Here is a 12,084-nt window from a genome sequence, read left to right on the forward strand (position 1 = left end):
GTAATATAACGTCCCAACCTCTCCACTCAATGCCCTGACTAATGAAGGCCAGTGTATCAAACGCATTCTTCACAACCTGTGTCACCACTTTCACTTGAACAGAGATTGAAAAGGAAGGCATTGGGACAGGTACATGGATAGAAAAGGTTTAGAGAGATATGGGCCAAACGCAGGCTGGTGGGACTAGCATACATGGGGCATCTTGGTTGGGCTGAAGGGCCTGTTTCTGTGTTGTATCACTCTTTGTAGGGTTCAGATGGCTAAATGGGATGACCCCAATATGGACAAGATGTGCTGGAGGGCCTGTTTCTGTGTTGTACAGCTCTATGACATTAAAGCATTATTTGGCACTGCAAGGAGGATAGTTAATAGTTGGTCCTAACTTGGCAGAATGCATCAATAAACTTACAGAGAATGATGATTCAGAGAATCTAGTAGATGCCATCTACATAGATTCGCAGGTGATGTTTCAAAAAACCCCAGAAGGAATCTGCGTGTTTGTAGCAATGTGGATGGATGTTAGTTCAAACGGAGAAGGAAGAGAAAGATGGAAAATGAAATGCATCTTATTGGGGGGATTTTATAGAGGTGTACAAATAATGAGGGGTATAGATAAGGTGAATACACAGAATCTTTTACCCAGGGCAATGGAATCAAGAACCAATGGACATCGGTTTAAGGTGAGAGGGAAAAGATTTAACAGGAACCCGAGGGGCAACTCTTTCATACAAAGGGTGGTGAGCATACGGAACAAGCCACCAGAGGAGGTAGTTACCATAACAGCATTTGAAAGACACTTGGATGGGAAAGGTTTAGATGGATATGGCCCAAACGCAGGGCATGCATCTTGGTCGGCATGGACAAGCTTTGCCAAAGAGCCTGTTTCCATGTGTATGACTCTGTCTCACACTAGGGGTCAATTTACAAGAGGTCAATTAACCTACAAACCTGCACGCCTTTGGAATGTGGGAGGAAACCAGAGCACCTGGAGGAAACCCACACTCACGGTCACAGGGAGAATGTGTGAACTACGTACAGACAGCACCCAAAGTCAGGATCGAACCTGGGTCTCTTGCGCTGTAAGGCAACAGCTCCAACCACTGCACCACCCTTTCAAAGACAGATCTCAGACATCCTGCCCAATTTGTAAAGGTGTGAACCAATGAGTAATGCTGGAGCATTTTCTGGGTCTCATGTTATCCCGGCAGACATTTTGACCCATACACCATGTGTGGTCAGCCATTTTGTTTAGTTTAGTTTAGAGATCCAGCACGGAAACAAGCCCATCGGCCCACCGAGTCCATGCTGCCCAGCGATCACCCCATACACTTGTGCCATCCTACAAACTGAGGACAATTTACAACTTTACCGAAGCCAATTAACCAACAAACCTGCACGTCTTTGGAGTGTGGAAGGAAACTGGAGCACCTGGAGAAAATCCACATGGTCACGGGGAGAAGGTACAAACTCCATACAGACAGCAGCCATAGTCAGGGTTGAACTGGATCTCTGGTGCTGTGAGGCAGCAGCTCCACTGTTTGCGCGCCATTTTGTTTGCTTGCCATTTTGTGTGTACACCCACATATTGTTCGGTGAAATATCTGTTTTCAAGAGTGATCTTTGCAGGATTTTGTTTTCCTGAGTTTAATTGTTCCCTTCAATGGCTGATTGGTCAGCAGTGTGGTGATTTGTAAATAACCTCTTTTATCTTGTGGGTGGGGTCAAGGGAAGTGCGTTCACGTCGCGGCCCTGTTTCCACCAATCATTCCACCACTACGCACAAGAAGCAGAAGAAGCACAAACCTCCATTGTGTGCAGATGTCGAGAAGTGTGTTCAGCTCTGGCTGACCAATTTCTAATCTTGTGATGTGGACTCGATAAGAAGATCTTGTGGGTTGAGGCTGTCTGTTTGAGCTAACATTCTTACTCAACCCTAAATGCTCCCATTAGTCAGCATCATTTGTTTCATTGGGGTTTGGTGAGCTGGGGCTTCTACATTTTTCGACAATGCTTTTGCTTGTTTGACTCTGAAGTTCTGTGAAACCAAGACCTCATTCAATGGTGGGATCAAGGCCGTTAGTGCAGGGAAATGGTGCAGGGCTGTTTTATGTTGTTTCTTGTGTGACGCAGCGGCGTAGCGGTAGAGTTGCTGCCTCAAAGCGCCAGAGACCCGGGTTAGATCCTGACTACGGGTGCTGTCTGTACGGAGTTTGTACGTTCTCCCTGTGACCGCGTGGGTTTCCTCCGGGTGCTCCAGTTTCCTCCCACAATCCAAAGATGTGCACATTTGTAGGCTAATTGGCTTTTGTATAATTATAAATTGTCCCAAGTGTGTGTGGGATAGTGTCTGTTAGGGCCTGTTTCCACATTGTCTCTCTAAAGTTTAAAGTTTCCATGGCCTTCTCCAGCTCTAGTCCTACATCTCCATCCTCATCTTCCTGCCTTCGAGTGTGACAAGTTCACAAGTTATAGGAGTGGAATTAGGCCATTCAGCCCATCGAGACTACGCCATTCAATCATGGCTTATCTCTGCTCCCTAATCCCATTTTCCTGCCTTCTCACCATAACCCGTGACACCGGTTCTTATCAAGAATTTGTCTATCTCTGCCGTACAAATATCCACTGACGGCCTCCACAGCCCTCTGTGACAATGTTCCACAGACTAACTACCCTCTGACTAATCCTAATCGTCTCACCCTCCTAATCCAACCACATTGACTTCACACCAACACCTCTATTTCCTCAGGAGTCTGAGCTCTGCCCAAGACCGCAAGAAATGACAGAGTTGTAGATGTAGTCCAGTCCATCACACAGGCCAGACGCCCCACCTCCGACCCCATCTACACTTCACGCTGCCTCGGTAAAGCAGCCGACAAAAATCGAAGACTTGTCCCACCCTGGTCATTCCTTCTTCTCTTCACGTCCATTGGGCAGAAGAAACAGAAGCTTGAAAGCAGCATCACCAAACTCAGGAGCAGCTTCTCCCCTCTGTTATCAGGCTTCTGAATGGTCCTTCCATAAGCTGGGGTACTGTCCGATTTACCTCTACCCCATTGTGGACATTGGGGTTTTTTCATCCTGTAAAGGGGCGACCAGAACTGTATGTAATAGTTTAGTTTAGTTGAGAGATACAGCTTGGAAACAGGCCCACTGGCCCACCAAGTCCTCACTGACAAGCAATCACCTATCCTATACTAGCACTAGCACTATCCTATACACTACGGGCAATTTACAGAAGCCAATTAACCCTCAAACTTGCACGTGTTTGGAATGTGGGAGGAAACTGGAGCACCCAGATAAAACCAACACAGTCACAGAGAGAAGGTACAACTCGGTACAGACAGCACCTGTTGTCAGGATCGAACCCGGGTTTCTGGTGCTGTAAGGCAGCAACTGTGCTGCCAAATGCAACCTGACGGAAGTCCTAGAAAGCTGCATCATGACTTCAATCCAGGTTTGTCCAACATCTCCTTGTAGCTGATGCCCCCTAATGCAGGCTGAAGTATGTCAACCGCACCGGGGCTGTCCCCACTCCACTCCACTCGCACGGACCATGGAATAAATGTAAAGTCTCTGAGTCGTTTCTCTGCCCTGACATGAACTATGGAAGAGTCACAGCCCGTGGATGTATGGCTAGAGCAGTAGATTGTAAATCACGGATAGCCTGGGAACGCTGGTATCAAGTGTGCCAGGATCAAAGCTGATTACTTTTGGAAGGTAAAGCATTTTCATTTGGCTTTATGCTGAGAAGAGGCATTGCAATATGTGGTGATGCTTTTGAAAACGTATCAAGTTCTCTTTAGAACATAGAACAGCACAGGAACTGGCCCTTCAGCCCACAATGTCCATGCTGAACTTAACGGCAAGTTAAACTGGAAAGATACTGTAAAGGAACTGCAGATGTTGGCTTGCCAAAAAAGGACATACAGTCCTGGAGGAACTCAGCGAGTCAGACAGCATCTGTGGAGAACATGGATAGGCGATGTGTGATGTTTCAGGTTGGGATCCTTCTTCAAACTGATTCACAATTTGTGCCTCTTCTATCCATATCTCACAACTATTGTCTTTTCATCTCTGGCCTTGTCCAACCATCTGCCAATACCCCCCCCCCCTCCCACACCCCCCATCCTCATCTGTATCCTACCATTCGGCAGGCTTTGTCCTGCCCCTACCTCTCCTCCAGCTTTCACCCCCTCCCTCTCCACCCCCCCCACCCACCCACATTCAAAGTAAAGAAGGGTCCCGACCCAAAACATCACCTATCCATGTTCTCCAGAGATGTTTCTTGACCCGCTGAGTTACTGCAGCACTTTGGGTCCTTTTTTTGCCAAGTTAAACTAATCTCCTCTGCCTGCCAGTGATCCATATCACCATGTTGTGGAAAAGAATGGGTCAGGATTCTTCATGTTTAGTCACTGGGAGAGTAAGGATGGTGTCTGGATATCCGTGAGCTCACTGAGTCCTATGTACCCAGCTAGATGATCACAAACTATCCATTGGCCAATGTCCTTGTGAGGTCTTGCAAAGCCATGATGGACAACAGGGAGAATTCAGAAGGAGCGGCACAGTGGCCTACAGGTACATTGCTGCCTTTCAACGCCATAGATCCGGGATCGATCCTGACCACAGGTGCTGGCTGTACGGAGCTCATATGTTCTCCCCCGCGACCACGTGGGTTTTCTCCGGATGCTCCGGTTTCCTCCCACACTCCAAAGACGTGTGGGTTAGTAGGTTAATTGGCTTCTGGAAATTGTCCCTAGTGTGTAGGGTAATGTTAGTGTAGGGTGATTGTTGGTCGGCACAGACTTGGTGGGCCGAAGGGCCTGTTTCCATGCTGTATCTGTAAAGTCTAAAGACAGGCACTTCCATCCATCACTTGATACGAGTGATAAGGAAGGCGCACGGTGTGCTTGCCTTCAGCCGTCGGGCATTGAGTGTAGGAGTCAGGAAGTCATGGTGCAACTTTATAAGTCTTTGGCTTGGCTGCATTTGGAGCACTTCGTGCAGTTCTGGTCGCCCCATTACAGAAAGGATGTGGAGGCTTTGGAGAGGAGATTTACCACGATTCTGCCTGGATTGGAGAGGAGAGGACAGGAGAGGTTGGACAAACCTGGATTGTTTTCTCTGAAATGTCTCTGAAGGGAGATCTGATAGAAATATATAAAATTATGAGAGGCATAGAAAGGGTAGACAGCCAGAACCGTTTTTCCAGAGTGGAAATGACAAAGATTAGAGGGCATATGTTTAAGATGAGAGGGAGAACATTTAAAGCAGATGTGGGGCGTTATTTTTACACATGTTCTGAGAGGAGTCTGAGGGTTTCCAGTGTTTTCTGTTTTTGTCTCAGATTTCCAGCATCAAAAATCAACTTTCGTTTAGTTTAGAGATACAGCATAGAAACAGGCCCTTTGGCCCACCGAGTCCATGCTGACCAGCGATCCCACACACTAGTTCTATCCTGCACACGAGGGACAATTTTCAGAAGCCAATTAGCTTACAAACATGTACTTCTTTGGAGTATGGGAGGAAACTGGAGCACTCAGAGAAAGCCTACGCAGTCACAGGGAGAACGTACAAACTCCATACAGACAGCACCCGTAGTTAGGATCAAATCTGCGTCCCTGGCGCTGTGAGGCAGCAACTCTACCGCTGTGTCACTGTGCCACCCTTGCCAGGTCATCTCAAATAGTCTTGTCAGACCTGTCAAGCCTGCCCTAACCACTCTCAAAGAATCTGACTTCACAAGCAGTGTGTGGAATTTGCACATTCTCCCTGTGACCGCGTGGGTTTTCTCCGGGTGCTCTGGTTTCCTCCCGCATTTCAAAGATGTGTGGGTTTGTAGGTTAATTGGCTTCTGTAAATTGTGCAGGTGAGTGTTAGAATCTGAGAGTTGTTGATGGGAATGTGTGAAAAATAAGAGAAATTGGTTTAATGTAGGATTTGTGTAAATGGATGGTTGCTGGTTTGCCTGGACTTGGTGGGCCGAAGCATTTCCTGCAGCATTTCATAATGGCACAACGAGAACTTAATGATGACAGAGAGACACAAGGAACTGCAGATGCTGGTTGACAAATAAAGACAGAAAGTTCTGGAGTAACTCAGCAGGTCAGGCAGCATCTCTGAAGAACATGAATAAGTGACGTTTCAGGTCAGGATCCTTCTTCAGGACCTAATGATAGTCCTGGATCATGCAGTCAAATGAAATGTCTGTCTGCTTTAGAAGGTAGAATGGTACAGCACAAGAACAGGCCTTTCAGCCCACAATGTCAGTGCCGTTGTATCCACAATGATGCTGAGCAAGACTAACATATCTGCCTGCACTGTTTCCATGTCCTTCCATTCCCTGCATATCAATGTGCCTATCCAAAAGTCTCTTAAATGCCCCTATCGTATCTGCCTCCACCACCACTCCTGACAGCGAGTTCCAGGCACCTGCCACCCTCTGTTCAATAAAGAGAAAACTTACCCCGCACATCTCCTTTAAACTTTGCCCCTCTCACCTTAAAACTACGTCCTCTAGTATTCCAGTCTATTTTCTGTGGCTGAATGGGGCTTTGAGATGATAGATATGTCATACAGTCAATGGCAGGAGGTTGGGGTGGGCAACAGTGGCACAGCGGTAGAGTTGCTGCCTCACAACGCCAGAGTCACGGGTTCTATCCTGGCCACGGGTATTGTCTGTATGGAGTTTGTATGTTCTCCTTTCTCCAGGTGCTCCAGTTTCATCCCACTTGCGTATTTGAAGATTAATTGGCTTCAGTAAAGATTGTAAATTGTCCCTAGTGTGTAGGATAGTGCTAGTGTACGGGGTGATCGCTGGTCGGCGTGGACTCGGTAGGCCGAAGCTGTTTCCGTGCTGTATCTTTTAAAAAAGGAGTCTGAGGGCAGGTGGTCACATTATGAAGTTTCCGGGAGAGAGTCCATGTGGAGATTACTGACCCCTTGGGCAGTGTCCCCGCTTGTGATGGACATCAGTGCAGTCTCGGTGACCACCCAGTACTGGGAAACATAGTCAGAGTCATACAGCATGGAAACAGGCCCTTCGGCCCAACACGTCTATGCCAACCAAGGTGCCCCATCTACATTAATGTTTGGCCCATAACTGTGCATGATATCTCTTTTACATTACATGTCAACTGCAATCAAATGTATATTTCTCATTTAATATAAACCCACACTCGAATGCAGTAAATTCTCTGGAACGCTGGAGATTGAGGGGAGACCTGAAAGAAGTATGTAAAATTATGAGAGGCATGGATATGGTAGACAGTCTGAACCTTTTCTCAGGATGGAAATGTGAAACCCTTGAATCAAGGAGTCATACAGCATTGAAACAGGCCCTTGTACCCATCTAAGCTAATCCCATTTGCCAGCATTCAGTCTATATCTCTCTAAACCTTTCCTATTCATGTACCTGTCCAAGTGTCTTTTCAATGCAGGTATTGTACCTGCCTCAACTACCTCCTCTGACAGTGTGTGAATCAATGCTGAAACAGAATTGGAACCAAACCGGCCGAGACACTCTGGGAGTGATGGGCTATGGGTAAACACCACCATCTGCTGGTGCTATCCAGTACTGCAACTGGCTGAGATTAGCTGAAGATAGACACATATGCTGGGGTCAGGCAGCATCTCTGGAGAAAAAGGAAAAGGTGACGTTTCGGGTCGGAATTTTTCTTTAGACTGAGAATGAGGGGGGAGGGAAACTGTAGGTAGGCAAATACTCAGAACAAATCAGAGCCAGCACCGATGGCCAAGGGAAGGTGGAGTCCACAATGGTCCATTGTTGGCTGTGGAAGAGGTGGTAATGAAGGGATATATGGATGTGAACAGTGTAACTGGCAGGACCACTGAAGTGGGAGAGGCAGTTGCTTGAAATTAGAGCAATTACAGAAAGTAGCTGCCTCAGTACTAAAATATCACGAGTGGCAATGGCCTGACTCACTGTACAGGGGTGAGGGAGAGGGTGGAAATAGTCTTCCAGCCTCTTCAGAAAGAATTAGAGTGGCAGCTGACAACTTCACGCACTGATGGATATTATTCTCTGCGATTCCAGGCGTCAGCCATGTCGCTGAAAGTACAGACCAGCAACATCACCAACAAGAACGACCTACGCTCCATCAACTCCCGCGTCTTCATCGGGAACCTCAACACGGCGGTAGTGAAGAAATCTGACGTGGAGACCATCTTTGGGCAGTACGGCAAGGTGGTGGGCTGTTCGGTACACAAGGGCTACGCCTTCGTGCAGTACACAAACGAGAGGACGGCGCGTGTAGCCGTGGCCGGAGAGAACCGGCGAGTCCTGGCTGGGCAGACCCTCGGTGAGTCCGACCACCAGCCCGGGGAGTGGCACCAGCACCCGATGGCCGAGAGGAGAAGCTTTTAATTTTCCAGAAAATATATACAAAAACCATGCACAATCTCTTCATACACCCCCATTGCCAGAGAAGGTAGTTGAGTCGGGTGGCACGGTGGTGCAGTGGTAGAGTTGCTGCCTCCAAGCTCCAGAGGCGCGGGTTTGATTCTGATCACGGGTGCTGTCTGTACTGAGTTTGTACGTCATCCCCGTGACCGCGTGGGCCTCCTTCGGGTGCTCCGGCTTCCTCTCACATTCCAAAGACGTGTGAGTTTGTAGATTAATTGGCTTCTGTAAATTGCCCTCTTGTGTGTAGGGAGTGGATGAGAAAGTGGGATAACATAGAACTAGTAAATAGGGGATCGTTGGTCAGCGCAGACTTGGTGGACCGAAGGGCCTGTTTCAACGCTGTATTTCTAAACTAAACTAAACTACTATAATCATAAACGACACATGGAAAGGTACATATATAGGAAAGGTTTAGAGGGATTTGGGCAAAATGGGCAGGTGGGATTGGCATAGATGGGCATCTTTGTCGGCATGAACATTTTGGGCTGAAAGGACCTGTTTCCGTACTGTCTGATCTATAACTCTCAGTTTTAGTTTAGTTTAGACATACAGCAAGGCAACAGGCCCTTCGGCCAAGCAAGTCCATTGATCACCCGTTCAGGAACAAGGAGTGAAGAGTCCGGCAGGGAATTGGATGGTTTATACTTTTCTTCACTTCTGGTTTGGTTTGTCTCTTGCAGATATTAACATGGCCGGGGAGCCCAGGCCCAACAGACCCAAGGGACTGAAACGACCCAGTTCCACTTTGTACAGGTATCGTCCTCACCATGTCTGGTAGCTCTGTCAGGCAAAATACCGGGGCTATGCTGTAGTAGACAGAGTTTACGGCATAGAAGTCAGTCATTCGCCCCAGCTTGTCCATACTGGGGTTTCAAGAAAACCAGATCTCCCCACGCACTCTTCAGTCACTGGTCCCTTGTGTGTTGATCCAGCTTCCCCCTAAGTTCCATCACTTTGACGCTCTGAACCTTGGGCATTGGGTTGGACAGTGGGCATTGGACATTGGGTGTTGAACATTGGGCATTGGGTATTGAATATTGGGCATTGGGTGTTGAATATTGGGCATTGGGTGTTGAGCATTGGGTGTTGAAGGTTGGGCATTGAACATTGGACATTGGGTTCTGAATGTTGGGCATTGGGTGTTGAACTTTGGGCATTGGGCATTGGTGTTGAATGTTGGGCATTGGTCATTGAACATTGGGCATTACACATTGAATGTTGAGCATTGGGTGTTGAATGTTGGGCATTGGTCATTGGGTGTTGGACATTGAACATTGGGCATTGAATGTTGAGCATTGGGCATTGTGTGTTGGGTATTGGGTGTTAAATGTTGGGCATTGTGTGTTGGGTATTGGGCATTGTGTGTTGGTATTGGGCATTGAATGTTGAGAATTGGGTGTTGGTCATTGGTCATTGGGTGCTGGGTGTTGGACATTGGACATTGGGCACTTAGTGTTGGGTGTTGGACATTGGGTGTTGGACATTGGTTGTTAGGTATTTAGTGTTGAATGTTGAGCATTGGAAATTGGGCAATGGCTGTTGGATCATGGACATTGGACATTGACGTTAAACGTTAACACTGGGCAAGGAACAGTACAGCACAGGGACATGCACAATGCCCGTGACGAACATGACAGCAAGTTAAACTAATCCCCTCTGCTTGCACGTGATCCATATCCCTCCAATCCCTGCATGTGCCAATCTAAACGCCTCTTAAAACAGAGATGGTTGGATCAGATACAGTCACCATGTTTAAGAAATATTTAAATAGTCAAGGTGTAGAATGAGATGGATCTAATGAGGGCAGATGGGATCAGTGTGGAGGAGCAAAAGAGGCTTCAATGTCGGGAGCCACGACTGCCCCGACGTGGCAACTTCAACAGCCTGACCGCGGGAGAAGACGGCAGGGAAGAGAAAAAGACATTCTGGCCTTCCATCACAGTGAGGAGGTGACTGGAGGAGACTCACTGTGATGGATGTTTCTTTTGTTTGGTGTTAGTTTATGATTGTGTGTGTTATTGCATTTTTATTGATTATTCTTATTGGTCTTATTGTTGAACTGCAGGTAATTTTTCATTTCACTGCACATTTATGTGTATGTGACAAATACATTACTATTGACTATTGACTATTGACTATTGACTAGCACTCTAGTAAGTACTTTATTCACAGTTTTACTTCCAGTGATTAATTTTGTCTTCTCTCTCCTTAAAGCACCAGCTACGACTTTGCTTACGATTACTTCAGGGATGATTTCTACGAAAGGTAACGTCCGTGATTTGTTTTGATTCTGCCGCTATTTGGGTCAGTGATTAGATCGTAAGATAAGTCCAATGCACCAATTGCAAGCTGTACGGTCAGCTGTGGCTCAGGGGCTGGGTCCCAATCTCCCCCCCCCCCCCCCCCATCTCCTGACACTGGAGCCAGGGACAGGGGCTGGAGAAATGGGGGAGCTCCACACTGTTGGGGGGGTTCCTTGTTAGGGCAGGATGTTGGCCTGGGTCCTGCCTCTCCCTCTCAGACAGATATCCCGACCAATATGTCTCCACCCACTGACGTCACCACAGCAGGTGATTTACTGGGTTACGGGGAGAAGTCAGGGCAATGGGGGTCTTGAGGGAAAACTTAGATCAGCCATGATGGTGCAGACTTAATTCTGCTCCTGTGTCTTACGATATCATGTTATTCCTGGTAGAAACATGCTGATAGTATATATTGCTGCATATTTGTTGGCTGCAAAGTGCTTTGGAGTGTCTGACCTCCAAACCAACCACAAGTCTTTCATGGCTCCTGAAATATCTGTTGATCAATTAGCACAGTAAGAAGCCAGGACAAGGTGGGCCGAAGGGCCCCTTTGCCAAGCTGTATGACTCCAGAAGCCATTCAGCTCTTCAGATTGTTCTGCCATACAGATTGTAGATGATCCGTATCTTAACTTTGTCAACCAGATTTCCTTCAGGTAACCTTTTATCTCTCCCTATCTCTCACACACACTCTCTCTCTATCACACTCACACTCCTACTCTCACTCACTCTCTCTCTCTCTCCCTTTCATTCTCTCTCGTTCTCTTGCACACAAACACTCTCTCCTCACACTCTTTTCTCACACTGTCTCTCTCTCTCACACACACACTCTCTCTCATCCTCGCTCTCTCTTGCACTCTCGCACCCTACGTTCCCTCTCACTCTCCCCCTCTCTCCCTCTCTCTCACTCCCCCTCTCTCTCACTCTCCCCCTCTCTCACTCTCCCCCTCCCTCACTCTCCCCCTCTCTCGCTCTCCCCCTCTCTCGCTCTCCCCCTCTCTCGCTCTCCCCCTCTCTCGCTCTCCCCCTCTCTCGCTCTCCCCGTCTCTCGCTCTCCCCGTCTCTCGCTCTCCCCGTCTCTCGCTCTCCCCCTCTCTCGCTCTCCCCCTCTCTCGCTCTCCCCCTCCCTCGCTCTCCCCCTCTCTCATTCACCCCCTCTCTCATTCACCCCCTCTCTCACTCTCCCTCTCTCTCACTCTCCGTCCCCCTCACTCTCCCCCTCCCTCACTCTCCCCCTCCCTCACTCTCCCCCTCCCTCACTCTCCCCCTCCCTCACTCTCCCCCTCCCTCACTCTCCCCCTCCCTCACTCTCCCCCTCCCTCACTCTCCCCCTCCCTCACTCTCCCCCTCCCTCAC

The 12,084-nt window shown here is 48.1% G+C and overlaps 1 protein-coding gene across 3 annotated transcripts in view; it reads left to right on the top strand.

Moving 5' to 3' along the window:
• The window catches only part of raly (RALY heterogeneous nuclear ribonucleoprotein), a 43,471-nt gene that overhangs the window by 19,469 nt on the left and 11,918 nt on the right, over positions 1 to 12,084 (top strand). For all 3 annotated transcript variants that reach the window (XM_078418857.1, XM_078418855.1, XM_078418856.1), the window contains exons 2-4: positions 8,057 to 8,321; positions 9,106 to 9,178; positions 10,640 to 10,690. In XM_078418857.1, coding sequence (XP_078274983.1) covers positions 8,066 to 8,321; positions 9,106 to 9,178; positions 10,640 to 10,690 — 380 coding nt within the window. In that variant the 5' untranslated portion in view covers positions 8,057 to 8,065. The remainder of the gene's footprint in view (positions 1 to 8,056; positions 8,322 to 9,105; positions 9,179 to 10,639; positions 10,691 to 12,084) is intronic.

The sequence above is a fragment of the Rhinoraja longicauda genome, chromosome 22, assembly GCF_053455715.1.
Source record: "Rhinoraja longicauda isolate Sanriku21f chromosome 22, sRhiLon1.1, whole genome shotgun sequence".
Lineage (NCBI taxonomy): Eukaryota > Metazoa > Chordata > Chondrichthyes > Rajiformes > Arhynchobatidae > Rhinoraja > Rhinoraja longicauda.